Source organism: Chiloscyllium punctatum, chromosome 16 (genome assembly GCF_047496795.1).
Source record: "Chiloscyllium punctatum isolate Juve2018m chromosome 16, sChiPun1.3, whole genome shotgun sequence".
NCBI lineage: Eukaryota > Metazoa > Chordata > Chondrichthyes > Orectolobiformes > Hemiscylliidae > Chiloscyllium > Chiloscyllium punctatum.
This window is the reverse complement of record NC_092754.1, coordinates 30,025,765-30,046,307: the sequence shown is the minus strand read 5'-3', so window position 1 is coordinate 30,046,307 and position 20,543 is coordinate 30,025,765. Positions and strand designations below refer to the sequence as shown.

The window sequence follows — 20,543 nt, the reverse complement described above, 5'->3', positions numbered from 1 at the left end:
GCACTCCAGGGCTGGGAAGCACTTATGGATACAGTTCAATAACTGAATATATGGGGCTAAATGGAAGGAGTTGTCTGTAATCTCAAGGGCTTCTTTTCCCCAAAGGACAGTGGAGGCTCAGTTGTTGAGTATACTCAAGATAGAGAGTGATTAAAAAAAATCAAAGGATATGGAGATAGTGAAGAAAAATTTCATTTGAAGTATTTCAACCGTGAGTTCATTGAATGGCAGAGCAAGCTGAAAGGGCTAATTGACTTACTCCTGCTCCTGTTTCTAAAGGTGGTCTTTCTTTTCTGTCATGACTGCATGATTGTGCAAGAACCATGAGAACCAAGAAAAGTTAAACTACATTGACCAGTCCTCAGATATACTCCAAAAGATTGAAGGATAATTGATAACAAGATAAGTCTTTTGAATCGCTGTCCTCCATGCGGTGTGGAAGCTAGTAAGCACCTCTGCTGGAAATGTGGTGAACGACAGCACATCAGTGCATTCAGGTTTGTCCCACTCATAATGGGACTCCTAGAAGAATTACATATTTTACTTACTGAAGAAGTGTTCTGGCTATTGCGAAATATAAGGCCGAGGAGGCTTGTGTGAATTATAAACTGCTTGGTGAGAGAAAACAGCGAATCATGTTTTCTTTGGAAATGAGATCAGTGTAAAGGCTCCTGCTACTCTTTATATATGTTAATAATCTACACTTGTCATACAGGACACAACTGAAATTTGTGAACAGTGCAAAACTTGATAGTATTACAAGCAGTGCAGAACATAGAATTAAACTGCAAAAGGACATGTTGGTGGAATAGACTGACTAGTGACAGATTAGGCTTGGAACAGAGAAGTGTGAAATGATTCATTTTTGTAGGAAGAACATAGAGGCGATATAAAATAAAGGACACAACGATGAAGGAGCAGAGGGACCTGTTGCATGTATACCCACAAATTATTCAGAGTGACAGAGAGAACAGTTAAGAAAGCACACAGGATTGTAGGCAATGCATGTTACATATTTGTAACTAGCAATGTATAAAAGCCAGAAAGAAAGTTATATAAAACTTGTATAAAGGACTTGAATATTGCATCTAGTTCTGGGCACCACACTTGAGGAAGGATGAAAAGGCATGAGAGTAGATGCCAAAAGAAATTGTAAAAATGGTTACCAGGGTGACAAGCTTCCATGGCATTGGCTGGAGACGGTAGGGCTGTTCTCTTTGGAGAAGAAAGTTCAAAATGGGTTTTGAGAGGAACGTTCACTATCATGAGAAGTCTAGACACAGCAGATATGTTCTAATTGGTGACAGACAGAGAACCAGAAGATACCATTTTAAGGTTGTTGGCAAAAGAAATGTTTAGGATTTGAATTGCACTGCCTGAGTGTGTGATGAAGATAGATTGCAGACTTGGTTGTGACTTTACAGCAAGAATTGAGTCATCTGAAAATGAAACATTGACAAGGCTACAGGAAAATACAAATGAGTGCTACTGAATGAATTGCCAGCAAAGACATGATAGCCAGTTGGCTTCCTCCTGTGCAGTAACCATTCAATGATTGGGCCCAATGACCTGCTTCCACGGTCTAAAGTCTACATTTAAAATACTGCTATTTACAGTCAAGAAAAGAACTGAATATAACAGTTTATTTCAATGGAAATGCTTGCTATTCCTTGGTTGAGTGCTACCTTTGCCATTATGATTCAGTGTTCAAAGTTTGTGAGAAGATTTGTAGCTCAGGTACTCATTGTTGTGGTTCTGTTCGCCGAGCTGGGAATTTGTGTTGCAGACGTTTCGTCCCCTGTCTAGGTGACATCCTCAGTGCTTGGGAGCCTCCTGTGAAGCGCTTCTGTGATCTTTCCTCCGCCATTTGTAGTGGTTTGACTCTGCCGCTTCCGATTGTCAGTTCCAGCTGTCCGCTGCAGTGGTCGGTATATTGGGTCCAGATCGATGTGCTTATTGATTGAATCTGTGGATGAGTGCCATGCCTCTAGGAATTCCCTGGCGTTCTCTGTTGGCTTGTCCTATAATAGATGTGTTGTCCCAGTCGAATTCATGTTGTTTGTCATCTGCGTGTGTGGCTACACTGGTCGTGTCGTTTCGTGGCTAGTTGGTGTCCAGCTATCCTTAGTAGCCACACACGCAGATGACAAGCAACATGAATTCGACTGGGACAACACTACTATTATAGGACAAGCCAAACAGAGAACAGCCAGGGAATTCCTAGAGGCATGGCACTCATCCACAGATTCAATCAATAAGCACATCGACCTGGACCCAATATACCAACCACTGCAACGGACAGCTGGAACTGACGACCGGAAGCGGCAGATTCAAACCACTACAAATGGCGGAGGAAAGATCACAGAAGCGCTTCACAGGAGGCTCCCAAGCACTGAGGATATCACCTAGACAGGAGACGAAATGTCTGCAACACAAATTCCCAGTTCGGCGAACAGAACCACAACGTTACACTTCCTGTGTAAATGGAATTATAATGTAGGAGAGGATGGCTTTGAAAGGCCTGAAACTAAATGGCAAAAGCATGCAATGTTATACTGAAGGCATCAGATTCCGTTTCAACACAGCACCTCTACATTGAATTGCTGTAGTAACTGGCTTTCCATTGACATTTTGATCCAGTGCTGTTTCCCATTGACTCCACTCTTGTCCAGTGTACAATGTGGTTAATATGAATTCAGAGGCCCAACTGCTGTGTTTTTATACCAGACCTGTGGGTTCTGGGAAAAAGATACAAGTTTTCCAGAATTTGCCCTGAACATTTATAGTGTAAAAGTGCATTGGAACTATGGCTATTTGTCATGAACACAAAGCATTTTAAAAATATTTTTGATGATTGGCCTTTATATGAATGCTAATAGGATTTCTGACCAAGATTCAGGTCACGTATAGCCTAATGAGCTGGGTATCCCTTTTTTTTAATGCTTCTTCCAGTTGTGTGAAATGAACACACATTTGAAATGGCTAATAACTGCACAGTGCTGATATTTGGAAATCTATGACCAGATGTCCTTGGCACGGTGGCACAGTGGTTAGCACTGCTGCCTCATAGCACCAGAGACCTGGGTTCAATTCCTGCCTCAGGCGACTGACTGTGTGGAGTTTGCACATTCTCCCCGTGTCTGCGTGGGTTTCCTCCCACAGTCCAAAGATGTGCAGGTCAGGTGAATTGGCCATGCTAAATTGCCCGTAGTGTGAGGTAAGGGGTAGATGTAGGGGTATGGGTGGGTTGCGCTTCGGCGGGGCGGTGTGGACTTGTTGGGCCGAAGGGCCTGTTTCCACACTGTAAGTAATCTAATCTAAAAGTAATCTAATCTAATCTAAAAACATAATTGCGGTAGTTTTATCTATTGCTGGAGTACACACATTTATTATTATTTAGACATTTAAGTGGGATTATAAAACAGTCATTTTTCTGAAGAGGATTATTTTTGAGAAAATTCTGAATTGATATGGACATCTGGATGTAAAATGGTGCACTGGTGTACTCCTTTTTATCAGCCATAGAATATAAGATGTTTGAGGCTCCATTTTCTCCCATTCACAATATTTCTCAGCCCGCTCTTTCCAAAGACAATGGTTATTTCAAGTGTATATTGAGTTTTGTTGGCTCACTTTAAATAAACTTGCTGTCATGAATTTTTTTAATATTGGACATTTTCATAAAACAAACTTCTGAAAGATTGCCTGTACATGGAAATGCCATCTTCCCTACTTTGATGACGAGAATTGGTTTTAAATATTTGCCGTTAATTTTTCCTTCTCAAATGATGCACATTTACTAATTTCTCCTGAATTATTTGGCTATATGGAGTATCAACTTAAGATCTCTTCCTGTTCCACCTTGTGGACAGGTTACAGCACAGGTCATTTGAAATGAGAACTCTGGCAAATATTCTTTTTTCTTATATTATGAACTCTGTAATTGAGATCAGTGATTTTCAGACCAGGCACTATCATATTGATACATCATGACATTCAGCTATTCACTGGACAGGGCCATTAAGAGAGCTGTTCTATGGAATCTTTGTGAACTAAGGGAATATTTTGTGAAAATTAAACCTCCACTTGTGGCATTAAGGACATCCAGATTTAAAAACTTGTCCTTCCTCCCTGTGGACTCACCGAGAAAGTCAGTACTTCTGCACTTTCCACATATTCAGTGCAAAGAATTGAAGCAATGAGGTGCAAGTTTTTCATTTTCCAAAGTAAGATGAAGAGAGAATTTGAAAAAGGAAACATATTTGATAAATATTTTTAAAATTGCCTTTCATTGTTATTTTCTGCAAAGGGATAAAGTTATTTGATGACTTGTGAAAACATTTTGAATCTTTTAAGTATAACAGATGGATGGTTCCCCCTTCTCTCACTCCTTCCACTTCTCAAATATTTTTACTGCACTTGTTTAGGTCAAAATCCAGGAAGGCATTCAGTTCTTTGTGGCTGTAGGATTTTGCTGTTCAGCTTAGGTTATATTTAAGTTGAATTTTATATCATTCTGAGACTAATGTTAAGTAGCAACTCCTAAAGACAAGCAGATCTTATGCAGAATCTAGGAAGACCCGATTAGAAACCTTGCCAGAAATGTGAACCTTAATGCTGCACCAAAGCTGAATGAGATTTCCAAATCTGACTTGTTTGGGTATTGGAATTTTTATGGCTTCAGACATTTGTAACTTAGAGTGTCTTTTGTTAACTTCTGTCTGCACTGGTGTTTTGGAACATTTTCACCTTTTTTGTTGCCCCACCCATACTAGAAAAGTTGACTTGAATTTTCTCATTGCCTTTTTAAAATGAACCATGATTGTAAAAAGTTGTGATCATGATTTTTGCTAAATGTCTTATTTGCCTGTTTTAAAAATAGGTCAATGAAATTCTCCTTGTCTCTTCAAAAAAAAGTTTCATTTTGGCAAACTCCACATTTTTATTTTTTTAAATGGTGCTTGCATTATCTGTTGGTATCCTATATCAGATTGTGGGTGAAATCCCATCTCAGCATCACCATGCATTCAAGTCAAAATTCTACATGGTCAGTTAGGACACTATTCGAAGAGCAAGTAGTTCTACTGATCCCTCAATCAGCATATCTCCCTTGAATAATATTGTCATCAACATCTCATCACTGTTTTGTGCTCATTGGTGCACAAAAGAATTCCTGTCTTCCCTGAAAAGCAGCTTTAATTCATTCTTTATGAAGTGCTTTAGGCATTTGAGGAGTGTGATAAGGCACCATGTAAATGCAAATTCTTTTTAAAAAAACACACAAAGACACCTGTAAGCTAACAGCACTCTCGAAAGAGAGGACTGCTTCGTCACTACTTGTGATAAAAATTCATCCGTTAACACTTAAGTTGACAACTCAGTAAAAGTGTAAGCATTTCAAAATTTTTAAACGCACTTGTAGGAATTTTGTTGACTTATATGATGGCTTGTTCATGGCAAAGTTCCTAGTACCTAATGACCAATGTAATTATCCTCTATGATGGGGTAAAAGATTACATGTGTAAGAGAGATGGATTGCATTTAGTAAATTCCATTCGAAGCACTAAGACCCTAGGCAGTCAATATCAACAATAGCTTTAACTGTGGTCTCACTTTTTCCACCTGGGATGTTGAGACTGACTAAAATGCTTCTGCCTCAAATTCAATAATCTAATACAGATCAGATTTGGTTCTGGTTTATGTGTCTCTGTGCAAAAGGTGTTTTTAATCAAGTGACCTTCCCTTATTTCAGAAGAGATCCTCCAAAGAGGCTGCACTTGAAACTCCTAGTTGGTCATTACCACGTTCAATAATTTTTCTGGCTTTCTATCCAGCATCAAACTTGCTGGAGGGTGCACTATAACCACAATATAGCCTTCATGTTTGGAACGTAACCTAATCATTTTGTAGGAGATTTCAACATGCAATAATTGCCATGTAAACTATTGAACTCTGAAAGTAACAATGTAGAACAGCTGTTGGAACAGTATTCTGAAAAAGCTCCCTCATTGTTGAACTATTAACTGTCGTCTTTAGAGTAGCTGCGTCTGCTTATAAGAGGTGAACTTTTCACCTGTTATTAATTTTTTTTAAGCAGATTTCAGTATGGCGATGCAGTTTTTTTAAATGTACCAGCTGTCATACTGGTGAGGAAGGTAGGGGTTGCTGACATATTGCGGGCAGTGGGGAAGCAGTCATATATAAGGGCCTTGTTGACATTTAGTCCAGGCAGTCCAGGCTGAGCTCAAAACCAAAAAAAAACCATTGCTATTGTTTTTATTGGCTGACTATTCACAGTCCAATCAAACTGCAGACAGACTACAATATTCAGATAAGCAGTGAATAAATGGACATTGTGCAAATGTCAAGTTACGTCAAGCATAATATTTCAGGAATGATTGGGCTAATTTTTTTCTTAGTTTTTTTCCTCCCTTTTCTGAAGGAGCTGCAGTTCCATCGGGTTTATCCCACTTCAGTAATGTATCCAAATAGGCAGTATTCATGGGGAGTTTGGACAATGAGCACCTGTGGACATGTAACCGCAGAAGATCACGTGGGCTAATTTAAAGTTGTTCATGCCAATCCTGTGCAAATGTAGATTTTCTAACAGAAATTAACAAACCATCACTAAGAGGCTATTGAATATTTCTCGTTCAGCCTAAGAACATTGTGGCCCATCGCTGCAACTGTAACCCCAGCAGAGATCCACTGAGAAAGCTGCCTTTACATTGTTCACGATCTATGGCCGTGATGCCAGTTCCAGGCTAATCAGTCATGTCCATTGTTCATAGAAAAACTTGCTGGAATAAATAACGTATGAAATAAAAATATCTCACACCAAGTTTGGGTCTAAGTCTTTCCATGTGCATTACACATAGAGAAGCATGTTTGTTGACAATATCTTGGATTTCTTTAGAATACCTGCAATACTGTATTTTTTTAAATTGCAGTGGAGAAGGAAGAATAGGTTAGAGCATGTGCAATGTAAGCGGGAATGTGAAGCTGGTCTGGGGGTGCCCAGAAAAGCATAGCATGTGCTAACTTTAAGCCTGTGGAAGAGAGGAAAGTTTCATTGTTGATAGTAGGAATTGTAAATCCAGTGGCTGATTAAGTTTAAGCATGTACACGTTAACAGCTTTCAGTTTTATCTCTGTATTTATGGATTGAGGCATTAAGGATCAGAGAATGCCACTCCCTCCTAAAAGATTCTTTGCATCCTGTATAATTTCCTTGTCACGTCTCCCATGCTTTGTAAATATGCCCTTCTGGCTATAACTAAGATCAGGAATTCATCGCTTAGGGAATTGTACAGAAATCCTTAGCTGTTTGCACATCCATTATCACGCACTGTGTAATTTGGTCTGAGAGAGATGCTGGTAACTCCTATTACACTTTACTTTCAAATACAGCCATCCATAACGTGGCATTGGAAATTAACTTTTGTTAGAATTGAATTCTAAATCTAGGGCATATTTTGAATTTTGGTGTTTTAACACTGAGCCAGGGGATGGACATTTCCTGGATTTGTGATAGTGAGCTTATATTAAAAAACTGAGATCTCTGACATATGTAAGAATAATAGGGGATTTTAACTTTCCAAACATAGACTGGATCTGCAAAAGTTTTAAGGGCTTGGATATGGAGAAATTGGTTCAATGAGTTCAAAAAAATTATTTCTTTCAATTTTTGATGTACCTATGCGCTAAGGATCAAAACTTGACCTTCTCCCTGGAAATAAAGCAGGGCAAGTGACTCACATGTTAGTGGGGGAGCACTTTGGGTCACGTGATCATAATTCTATTAGTTTTAAAATAGTTATGGAAAAGAAATAGGCCTTGTATAAAAGTTAAGGTTCTAAATTGGAGTAAAGTCAATTTTGACAGTATGAGACAAGATCTTTCAAAAGTTGACTAGCAGAGGCTGTTTGCAGGTATAGGGGCAAATACGCAAATGGGAGGCTTTCAAAAGTGAGATAACAAGAGTTCAGTGGCAATGTGTTCCTGTTAAAGTGATGGGTAAGGCTGGTAGGAGTGGGGAACAGTGAATGAATAGAGATATTAAGGCTCTGGTCAAGAATAAGAAGTAAGTACATGTCAGGTAGAGACAACTGGGATTAAGTAAATCTCCAAGGCAGAAGTGGGTACCTCAGATGCTGTCTGACCTGCTATGCTTTTCCAGCACCATTGTAATCTTGACTCAATTGAATCTCTTTTAGAGTACAAAGGGGAGTAGGGACACTGAGAGGGAAATCAAAAGGGCAAAACTTGGATATGAGCTAGCCTTGGCAGATAAGGTTAAGGATAATTCACAGGGATTCTAAAGTACATTAAGGACAAAAGAGCAACAAGGGAGAGAATAGGGCCCTTTAAAAGTCAACAAAGTGGAACCATGGGAGATGGGAAAAATACGAAACAAATGTTTCATGTCAATATTTACTGTGCAGAAAGACATGGGAACTTGGGGGAAATAAAATTGAGGTTTTGAAATCACTCCACAGTGCAGAAGAGGAGGTGCTAGAGGACTTAAAACGTTTAAAGGTAAGTAAATCTCCAGAACATGATCAAGTGTATCCCAGGACATTGTCGAAAGCTAGGAAAGAAATTGCAGGTCTCTAACAGAGATATTTGTAACATTTACAGCCGTGAGTGAGATTCTGGAAGACTGGAGGTGGCCAATGTGTGCCTTTACTTAAGAAAAGCTGCATGGAGAAGCCTGGGGACTATAGACCAATGCATCTGAACTTAGTAGTGAGAAAGTTGTTGGAGGGGATTCTGAGTGATGTGATTTACATGCATTTGGAGAGCAAGGATTGATTAGGGATAATCAACGTGGCTTTGTACTTGGGAAATCATATTGCACAAACTTAATTGCATTTTTTGTAAGATAAATAGATAAGTGGTAGATATTGTCCATATGGACTTTATTAAGGCCTTTGACATGGTTTCACTTGGTAGACTGGTTAGTAAAGTTAGATCATATGGAATTCAGGGAGAGCTCACCAATTGGATACAAAATTGGATTTACAGTAGGAGACAGGGTGGTGGTGAAGTGTTATTTTTCAGACTGGAGGCCTGTGATCAGTGGTGTTCCACAGGGATCGGTGCTGGCTTCACTGTTGTTTGTCATTTTATATAAACAGTTTGGATGAGAATTTAGGAAGTGTGGTTAGTAAGTTTGCAGATGACACCAGAACACCAGGTAGTATAGTGGACAGTGAAGAAGGTTATCTAAGATTGCAAAGGGATCTTTTTCCGTGGGCTGAGGAGTGACAGATGGAGATTAATTTAGATAAAGGCCAGGTGTTGCATTTTGGTAAGACAAACAAGGGTAGGTCTTGTACAGTTAATGGTAGGGCCCTGGGTAGTTTGTCGAGCAAAGACATAGGTGGTTGAGACACATAGTTCCTTAAACATGGCGTCACAGTTAGAAAATGTGGTGACAAAGGCTTTGCACGCTTGCCTTTGTTGCTCAGATCATTGAGTATAGTAGTTGGGACGTCATGTTGTGGTTGTACAGGATGTTGGTGAGGCCACTTATTGAACTGTGTACAGTTCTGGTTGGCCTGCTATAGGAAGGATACTGTTAAATTGGAGAAGGTGCAGAAAAGATTTACAAGAGTTTTACTGGGACTGAGGGTTTGAGATGAAAAGAGGCTGGGTAAGCTGGGACTTTTTTCACTGGAGCGTAGGAGGTTGAGAGGTGACCTTAGAGGTGTATAAAATCATGAGCGGCATAGATAAGGTGAATAACAAAGGTCCTTTTCCTAAAGTAGGGGAGTTCAAAACTAGAAGGCATAGTTTTAAGATGAGAAAGATTTAAAAAGGACCCGAGGGGCACATTTTTCACAAAGAGTTGTTTGTATGTGGGATGAACTACCAGACGAATTGGTAGATGCAGGTACAGTTACAATATTTGAAAGACGTTTGGACAGGTACATGAGTAGGAAAGGTTTAGAGGGATATGGGCCATCTGCAGGCAAATGGGACTAGTCTAGTTTGGAGACTTGGTCACACTGCCAGCATTTTTCCAGCTGATAGAACACACCCTCAACCCTCAGCCACAATCAGAGACTATCTTGTCCACGAAGGCAGCCTCCTTGTAGCAGACCAGTGAAGTCTTTAAATCCAGAGTGTAAAAAGAAAGCCTCCTGTTGGAAAAGTACCACCTGTAGCCCAAGCACCTGTTGACATGGGAGTTTCCTCTCCAATTTGATAGACCTCCTGCCTTAACCACTCTGAAATTTTGAAGTTTCGCCTCTGATGGCACTACTTTGTTGAAGTTCATTCATAGCCTATGAAGTAGGCCAGTTATGAAGCTGCCTTCTGGCATGTGCAGACTAGACCTGCACCCAGTCAGGTGCTGGCAGTGTGCCGTTTCCTGCACAATTATTCCAACTATGTTGGACAGGGAGAAAGTGGCTCTGTTTTACTGAGGGGGGAGCGGGATGTCCTGGTGGATAGAGGGATGCCTACGGTCACAGCTCAGGAGTGTGTGCTGTGGTTTTGGTGTCTGCTGTCTGAGATAAAGGACAAGATGAACAAGCATCAAGTTGGTCCCACCAGGTGACCACTCTGACTTTCACATCAGGAATTGTCAGAGTTTTGTTTCTATCAGCCACTTGAGAATGGGAAACTGCATCTTAGTGAGACATGATGACACAATATCAGGATGTTTATGTAAACTAATCCATGTAAATAGGCTTCTCATACCTCACTAGGGGCGATCTCATCTGACTATTCAACACTTGGTTGGAAAATGGGACATTTTACTTTTGTCATCAGGAAACTCCTATAGCCAATCTTATGTAATTCTTCCAACTTGCTCACTAGTGCCTGGAAGATTCTGCTGTGTGTTTTTATTGTATTTGTCAGTGAACCAATTTAGCTTTGAAAATTTTAAACGTAAGTTTTCCAATTGCTGAATTGTAGGGACCGGGAGGGTTTGCATTTACACCAATATATACTCCTAGCAGAGAAATATATGAAGCAGATCCATGCAGGCATATAACAGCTTGTAACTATAATTATTTAAGTAAATTCTGGAAAAAAATTTAAGTAAATTTACTGGGAAAATTTAATTGTAACTATTTGTATTAGATCCGTTATGAAGGAAATAGGGAAATATTAATTCAGAAGTTGTTCTACTAAATTTGGTGAGTTTGGATAATGGACTTAGGATTCATTGAGTTTTAGTCTCTTGCTGTCTGATTTTTAAATTGTAGTTTTGTTTTTCCCCTCTCTCACAGTTTGCTGGGACTCTATCAGATGGATTGGGAAAGACAATGGACACAAGACATCAGGCTGAGCGTGAATCTATCCGCTATCAAGCAATGACCAGCGGTGAGCACCTTGTGGCTGGAATTCAGGGCCTAGCTCATGGTGAGTATGTGGAAGAGGCAATTATAGTTCCCTTTGCTGGTGTAAGTGATTAAAGATTCTGAATTAGTAATGGTTAAAACATTGAACTGCTTCTGTGTATTCTGTCCAGCAGCGGGCATGTCATTTTCAACGATGTATTTTCCCATTCCTATAGCTTTTGAGATGATTTTTTTTTACAATGGAACCTTTCATTGGTCATAGCCTGCTCTGCAGCTGAATTTTTAACATTAGGGTTGTCATGCTCCATAATGATTGAATTTCAACGTAATGCATTTCAGATGTCCTGTCCTCAGAGACAGAAGTTCTTTGTAAGCAGAAAGACCATTTTTTTCGTCGTTTATTCACCCTCCACACACACTTCAGAATATTTGCCATTGCGCAGAGTGGAAAATCACTTAGAATACTGACTGTTAAAATTACAGTTTAGCTGTCTTAATCCTTGCCCGTCAAAAGATGAAATCTTTTCCCAAATCTGAGATGAATATTTTTTTGTTGTGCTGACTTGCATTGTATGTATACATAGACAACAAAATTCATTCCTTTGTTGTTTTATTTTTACTGCTTAGTAGTTTTTGACTTCTCTTCATTGGGTAGGGGTTTTCAGTTTCCATTTTATTTGCCATTTTAAAGACGGCTTTGTATGATTACAGCTATTTTAGTTACAGATGAACCTTCTTCGACCCACCAATAGGTACTGAAATATTTGTCACAAGTATTGTGTAGCCATAGTTCTGTGGCTTCCATCACCATGAAATGCCTCTGTGTATGAAGGCTATGGCAAACTTGAATAAAGGCTTTGTCAACTTGACCAACAGAAATAAATCTCCTCCATCAGTATATTGTGTTGTTGCAGCGAGAGCTAGAGATCTAGTGGTCCCCTACATTTTTCCAACACATTTGTTTGCTGTTTCTCACTGTCATGCTGTTCCTTCACAACATAATCTGAAAACTTTGCCAACACTTAGCTCTACCTCACCATCACTGCTGTTAACCACAACATTGTCTCTAAGTTGTCATGTAGCTTGACCAGCATTCAATAATGGCTGAGCTGAAATTCCCACCAACTAAATGTTGTGAAGACCCAAAGCCAATGTCTTTGGATGTAGCGCTTAATGTTTACTCTCACCATAAGACTTAGGAGCAGAATTAGGCCATTTGGCCCTTCAGGTCAGCTCTGCTCATGGTTGATATGTTCCTCAAGCCCATTCTGTTGCTTTCCCCCATAACCTTTGATCTTCTTATTGATTTTTAAACAACCCTATCTCTCTATCTCTGTTTTAAATGCACTGTGACTTGACCTCCACAGCCTTCTGTGGCATTGAGTTCCACAGGTTCACCACCCTCTGGATAAAGAAATTTCTCTTCTGGTCCTAGTCTCTCCTACTAGAGGAAATATCTTCTCTATGTCCACTCTATCCAGGCCCTTCAGTCTTCTGTAAGTTTAAATCAGATTGCTGTCATCCCTGTAAACACCATTGAGTATAGACAGAGAGTCTTCAAACACTGCTCATATGTCAAGCTCTTCATCCCTAGGATCTTTCTTGTGAGCCTCCTCTAGACTCCCTGCAAGGCCAGTACATCCTTCTTTAGATACAGGGCCCAAAACTGCTGACAATATTCCGAATGCAGCCGGATGAATACAGTCTTGGCACTTTGTATTCTAGATTAGTGGTGCTGGAAGAGCACAGCAGTTCAGGCAGCATCCAAGGAGCCCTCTTGAAATGAATGCTGACATTGCATTTGCCTTCCTAACTGCCAACTGAATCTTCATGTTAACTCTGAGAGTCCTGAACTAGGACCTTAAAGTCACTTTGTGCTTCAGTTTTCTGAAATTTTTTCCCATTTAGAAAATAGTCTATGCCTCTATTCTTCCTACCAAAACACACAATGTCACACTTTCTGACATTGTATTCCAACTGGCACTTTCCCACTCTCCTAGCCTGCCCAAGTCCTTTGGCATCCACCTGTTGCTCCATTTATCTTTGTCATCTGCGAACTTAACAAGATGCCCTCAGTTCCTTCATCCAGATTGTTAATGTAGAACATAAAAAACTGTCCGAACAGTGACCTCTGCAAAACTCCACTAGTCACAGGCTGTCATCCTGAAAAGGCCCTTTTCCCCCACCTACCCTTTCTGCCCGATAGCCAATTGTCTATCCATACCAGTACCTTGTCTCTAACACCATGGGCTATTATCTTATTTAGCAGCTTCCTGTGCAGCCCCTTGTCAAAGGCCTTCTGGAAATCCAAACAGATCAGGTCCACTGGCTCTCCTTTGTCTAACTTGGTCGTTACCTCCTCAAAGAAATCTAACACATTTGTCAGGCATGACCTCTCCATGACAAAACCATGTAATTTTACCATGTAATTCCAAATACTCCACAATCTCATCCTTAATGATGGAGTCTTAACAACGACCAAACTCAGGACAACTGGCCTATAATTTCCCATTTTATTCCTCCCTCCCTTCTTAAACAGACATTTACAGTAGCCATTTTCCAGTCTCTGGGAACCTCCCTGACAGCAGTGATTCCTGAAAGATCATTGCTCTCCTTGGCAACTGTCTGAGGCTGTTTGCAACCTTGATATCATACTTGACCTTCAGATGAACTTTTAACCACATTGTCATGCCATCACTAAATCTGCCTCATTCCATCTCCATAACGTTGCAGATTTCATTCTTGCTTTGATTCACCTACAATCTAAGACCACCTCTTTCCACCTCGTGTGTGATATTGTTACCTCTAATCTTGATTGTTCCAATATACGTTTAACCTGTTTCCAAATTCTAAACTCTGTAAACTTGAGGTCATGCAGAACTGCTGCCAGTATCCTAACTCATTCCTTCATCACTCCTGTGTTCACTACCCTGCATTTGCAGCTGCTTGAGCAGTGCCTCGTTTCTAACACTCTCATTCTTGTTTTCAGACCACTTCATTTTTTTTTGTCCCTCCCTGTCTCTGTAATCTGCTTCAACCACTTGACCTTTTAAAATCTCAATGTTGCTGCTCATTTGGCTTCTTGAATGAGTCCAGTTCTATTCCTCCTCCTTTGGTGGCTGACCCTGGGGCTACCAAGGCCCAGGTCTCTGCTACTCCTTTTCTGAATCTCTCTACCCCCTGCCTATCACTTTTAAGGCACTGCTAAGAATCTTCTGCTTTAATACAAGCTTTTTGCCTGCTGCCTTAATATCTCCTTTTGTGGCTTCACACCGAATTCTGTATCGTAACTGCCTATGAATAGTTTTGTAAAATGCAACTTATTTTTATACACAGTACACCATTAATTTTTCCTAGGATAAATTACTGTCAGATTTCCACTGTGGCAAAAGCTGAGTTCTCCACTGACATCACTACGAAAGTGTGATTTTTTTCATGCAAACTGGATAGAGATGTCAGGGGAAACTAGTTTGTTTTCATGTTAATTTTCAGATTATGCTTTTTGAAAATTGTCCTGTCCAAGGGAAACCAGTGACTAGATTTTTTATTAATTTTTCTTTCTTGTCCACCTCCCACAGGTATACTTGGTGGATTCACCAGTGTCATCACTTCAACAGTAGAAGGAGTGAAAACAGATGGTGGCGTCAGCGGTTTTTTCTCAGGTCTTGGAAAGGGACTTGTCGGCACAGTGACCAAACCTGTAGCAGGTGCTCTGGACTTTGCTTCAGAGACTGCGCAGGCTGTGCGGGAAACCACAACAGTAAACAACTACAGGTAAAGGAGAAAGCGCTACACACAGTAATAATAAGGGTGTTCATTAAATATGGGGATTTCTCAATGACCTTAAACACTCATTACTACTTATTGTTTATGATGCAAAGCACTACATTCAGAAGTTTAAGCAAAAAGTATCTAATAGGCAAACAGATTAGACCCTTGGAGATTTTCTGGGTCATCCTTGCAACTTAAATAAGCAAATAGGATTATGGTTGAATTGTGATATTGGCAAGGCTGTTGATAAAAAATTGCTGAATCCTTAACATTAATAATTAATGGTCTACATCAGGAGATAAAAAGGGAACTGGAAAGATAGTAAGCTTTATTTTAAACAGTAGTCTTCAGGTATCCAGTTTGACCTATATAAATTTCTGCACAACCCTTACATTGGCCTGTTAATTTGAAAACAGAATAGATCTTAAATATTCTTTTTATGAAATGTTATGTTTCTATACTAGAACTTAGACATTACAACTTGTTAGTCGCTACCTTTAAAATAATATGACACATATCTGATTTCAATATTCAGAATAGTTTTTTATGATATATTTACAATGTGCAGTAAGGTTTTATAAGTAGAAGTGCTAATACAGATGTGTGGGGGAGGGCTTATGCAATATGCACAGATTGCTAATATTGTTTGTGCAGGTTACTAATATTGTGTGTGCTGGGTATGCTAAGACTGCATGCGTGTTCAGATGTATGGAGAGAACGTGATATTGTGTAAATGGGCTCTACCAGTGCAGTTGGAGAACAAACTATTGGAAAAAATGTGATGCTTAATGCAAGGGGAAAGACAGTATAGACAAGGATGGCTAATGTTGCATGTTCAGCTATGTTAAAAATAAAATTATTTCTTTGTGTATATAGGTGCTACCAGCACAGCAAAAGCTGAACAAATCAAAACAGACAACCCTTTCTTAGAAAGCTGGCATAATTAAAAGGGTGTTGCAATGTTTCAGTATGTCCCAGGGTTCAGATGACCTTGATAAAACTCTTAGGCTTTATTTGCCACGGTAGCCAAGTGCTTTGTTGTCCCAAGTAACCTAGTATTGTTGCTACCAATGGGAATTATTGTGTAAAATTGCAATACTCCGAGCGGTTTGCAGCATTCATGGTATTTATAAATATTGGTGAGATTTGCCTTTTGATGTTACATTGCATAGATCACTTGCCCTACTCATGCTGCCTCAGTTGATTTTTGTCAATAATTTGCATCCTTTGCAATGATTCTGATATGTATAGAATGGTAACATGTTGCAGTCTGAGTTATCCACCCCATAATACAATTCAAGTGCATATAAACTATTGAGTACATGTTGCTCTTGATGCATTAAATTTTGCTGTCAAGCCAGAACCCATGCCTCACAAATTTACAGGCTGTAAAAGCAACAAAATACTTCAAGGAGCAAGCTTATTCACTTTCAGTTTTTTTTAGTATGAGGCTGTTCAATCTTGCATGATTTTATCTGGCAATTCAGTCATTCTCCTTACTGGTCAGTATCAGGCCTTTGGAAGAATTGGAGTTTTGGATATTCAGGCCAGTTTGAAAATATCTTCAAATCTGTACATATTACAAATATTTGTGAAGTCTGCTTTAACCAATAATAACGTAACATTAATTATTATGAAGACCTCATCACATTGCTGCATCTCAACCACTTTACGTAGCAAATTGTTTTTTAAGTACAGTGCCTATTATCTAGAGAAGCTTGAAAAACTGCAGTAAGATAAACCACTATTGCATCAGTGTAGTTTTTTTTGGTGGTAATGGCTGAGTGGCGCAGTAGGGATTCGCTGGCCGGCACATGAAAAAGTCATTGCCCTTGAATAAATGCAGTGGGATCTTTGTAATCTATCTGAACAGCTCGACATCTGTCCTGACTGAGAAACAGCAGAGTTATTAGTTCAACCTGGAGTCTGTTCATGACAGTTCACGTAAACAGTTAATTAATGCTTGCACATCACAGGGGGCAGGGAGTTAGTTTTACGACTGTATGCAAACTGTAAGCAGAGGAATGTGTTTAACAGTGTTGGGTAGTGGAGCAATTTTTGTGTAATCAAGGTTGGCATTAGAGGCTTGTAGCTGAAGGCAAATATTTGATCTTTGGGCCCCCAACAAAGGCAACTGATTAAATCAAAACAGAAAACTGTAAATGAAAACCAAAACCTGATTACAAACCATGTGGAACTACTTGTAAGGATCAAAACTTAATCCCAAGAGCTCATAACACAAAAGCATGCTGAGTCACCAATCAACCGTGGTGCTGGATTTGTTTTCTTCCTCAAGTTTTAGTAAAATAAGCCACCCTGTTATCTCTGCAGATAAAATTTCCCATGTATGAACATATGAATCATTGCAAATATGGGCCATCCATGCATCATCCATAACTGCAAGGTGATTGTATTGGTGGATCCACATTCAGCCTGTGTCAAAACCGTGCTAAATATGCCCCGTTTACACTGGGATGAATCCCGAAGGGTTAGCAACTACAAAAAGTCAAAAGGAAAATGGAAATTATGTCACTGCTGGTGACAGCTGGTCCACCAAGTGTTTAAAAGTTTTCAATTCAATAAGAATCAATCATGCTGCAAGTTAGAGAGTTGCCTTTACATTTTGCGTGTATCTTATTGACTAATAAGCTGGTTAATTCCAGCAAGATAGATCGTGTTGAATTGGAGATGAATGGAGATTAAAGTCGACCTGTTTTAAATATGTGTTATTCATTGTAATGTGTAAAAGGCTTATTGAAAAAATTTGCAAATTTTGAAAAATACCAATTTTTATTCTTCTTGTCCTGGTCCTAGCTCCCCAAGCTGTTTGACTTGTTTTTACTCTTGTTTGTTTTTTACCCTGTAGTAATTGTTATTCATAGCCCACACGTTGCTTACAGGACCAGGTTTACATGGTGGTTTCTGTGAGATCATAGACGTTTGGCTGCGCTATGATCTCTTTGAACTATTCACGGTCATATACTTCCTTGCCTGAAAATGGACCTAAGGGATTTAAGCTGAACGGACAACATTGTTAATTGGCACCATTTGGTAGTGTGTTTGGATTTATGACAGCTGTAAATTCTAAAACATCCCCTCCCCAACAAAAGAAAAAAAGAGCAGTTTATAGCTGTGTGCAATGCAATGTATTTTTTTCAAACTGATTTTGTTTCATGATATACTTTTTAACCTTGTCTCTCCCAGACCTCAAGGCTCACCTTTTATTGTGTGTTTTGTGCTCATTTTCTGAACTAGGTTCACTTTCAATGTCCTGAAGTCATCTTATTAAGTATAACTTTCTGCTGAAGCAAGTCTGCCAACACTCCTTTAATAGCAAACAGTGAATTTGGTGAAGTGTGACTGAGTTCCAGAAAGTCAGTAGAATGTGAAGTGGCCTTTAGTGCATTGTTTAACAGGATGCTTCAAAGCTCATAATGCACACAAGGGTTTAAGCAGGAAGTTTCAGTTGTAACCAGAATGACTGATTACTTTAGTGTGTGTTTTACAAGCAAAACCAGATTCTTCAAACCTTATTATTGCATATTTGCTGAGTCCAAGTGTCCATTCCAGCTTCTCTCAGCATGGTGATTTGAATTTACTTGGTTCCTCTTAAGTCCTCTGAACACTTAGCTGTGCGTGAATATTTGAATGTAGGCTGAGCAATGGCTCAACGTTGTAAAGGTCAGTGGACTAGATCTGTATCATTGTTTTGTGTCAGACAGATATGAAAGTTGCCAGATTATTTTCTAAACAGAACTTAATTTATAGCTTTACAACTGTAAGTGAACACAGGTCTAATCTTTCTATTTTGATCAATAATACTGTCCTGTTCAGTCTCTCCCTGAATCTTTATCTTACATACTTACTCAATTGCAGTAATTAACTTATTCGTTCAAAGATGTGGCCATCGCTGGCTAGGCCAGCATTTATTGCCTCTCCGTAATTGTCTAAAGGGCAGTTAAGAGTCCATCCATTCACATCTCCTCAAACAAGCCTTAAATGTTCATGCTGTCACCTTTTCCCCAATCCAAACACTCTAGAACCCATTTCACTCGGAAATGATCCCAAAGAGTATAGTCTTTCTCAAACTGTCCAACTTATTACCTTTTTGACTGCTTAGATATGAGCACTGAGATGGAGATGTTGCTTTCTAATTCTTTGACAGTAGTGCAGGCTGTGGCATTGTCAACATGACTGATGAGTTCAACTTTCATTTAAGCCAGTTTTTCACAGATACCTTATACAAACCTGGTAGGTTTATATTCACAATGTCTTTGGCTGTCTGAGGCATGGGAACTAGGAAGTAGGTACACAAAACATTTTCAACACCAGTATAAAGGCAGCTTTTTTCCTTACATTCCTGGGACCCAAGGTTAGCGATTCCAATAATCATTGTTTCATCAGCCTAGTTTTACCTTCCCCACCCCTGGTATCCTCCAGTATGAGTCTTGAACTTTTACCTTTGGAGACGTTTATGGTAATACTAGCAATCTCAGTCTAGTTTCAAAGGATTACCACTGAGAATCAAATGTAAATGGATGTTAATCATGAATGGAAATAAAGATTATTGGTTATGGTTAATTTTAGTTCCAAATGTTAAAGGAGTAGCAGTAGAAGTTTGTTTCATATGGTTATTAAGGTTTGAGGAACAAAGGTGCAGTTAAGATAAGGATCATTCCAATACAAAATGGCATGATAGGTAGAAAGGGCCGAATAACCAATACCATGCTTCTTACTGAGGTAAGAGTACCACTTTTCTCATCTAAATATAACTCCAAAGTATTAATCGAACCACACTATGCCACATGCATCTAAGCAGTATGAAATACTTTTGCAGTACTAATGATCTTGGTAGAGCTTTGCATGTGTGGTACAAAACTATCCAGGATTTATTAACCCACTAAAAATAGTTTATGCAAGTCTTAGCAAATTTACATATGGGTTGCAGCCAATTCCAGACTATCCATGCTGCTTGAAACCACCAGCAGCAGCACACAGTTATGCAATGTAAAGGCCGGCATTGTCTGCCTTCTCTTACGATTCTCTCCCGTCAATAGAGTTTTTATTTTTGTAGTTTAACTCCCCACATGTGCACTATCACAAGTTTGCAAAGAAGAGCTCTGAAATTCTTGTTGCATTGGCAATATAAAACCGCCTTTATCTCAGGGGCAGAAATTTGGAACTGAATTCATTTATGCTAATATGCCTTTTCTTTTGGAACTAGATCAAAATTTTGCCTGAACTTCTTTCTGTATGGATATCACAGGCAGTACTTAAATCTTTACATCATCCACCTGAAATCCCGCCATCCCCATCTAAGTTATTGCTATCTGCATCAATGTCTGCAGGACCACTTTTGTTAGGGTTTGTCATTCTTTTGAAGTTGATTCGGGGAAACTATTAAGTTTAAGGGCTCTTTATCAGACTCAGCTGACCCTGTTACATTACAGAAAGT

The 20,543-nt window shown here is 39.4% G+C and overlaps 1 protein-coding gene across 4 annotated transcripts in view; it reads left to right on the top strand.

Annotated features, from left to right (window-relative positions):
- vps13d (vacuolar protein sorting 13 homolog D) overlaps positions 1-20,543 on the top strand; it is a 290,218-nt gene that overhangs the window by 232,898 nt on the left and 36,777 nt on the right. For all 4 annotated transcript variants that reach the window (XM_072586664.1, XM_072586661.1, XM_072586662.1 and 1 more), the window contains 2 exons: positions 11,246-11,378; positions 14,896-15,091. In XM_072586664.1, the coding sequence (XP_072442765.1) occupies positions 11,246-11,378; positions 14,896-15,091 (329 nt within the window). The remainder of the gene's footprint in view (positions 1-11,245; positions 11,379-14,895; positions 15,092-20,543) is intronic.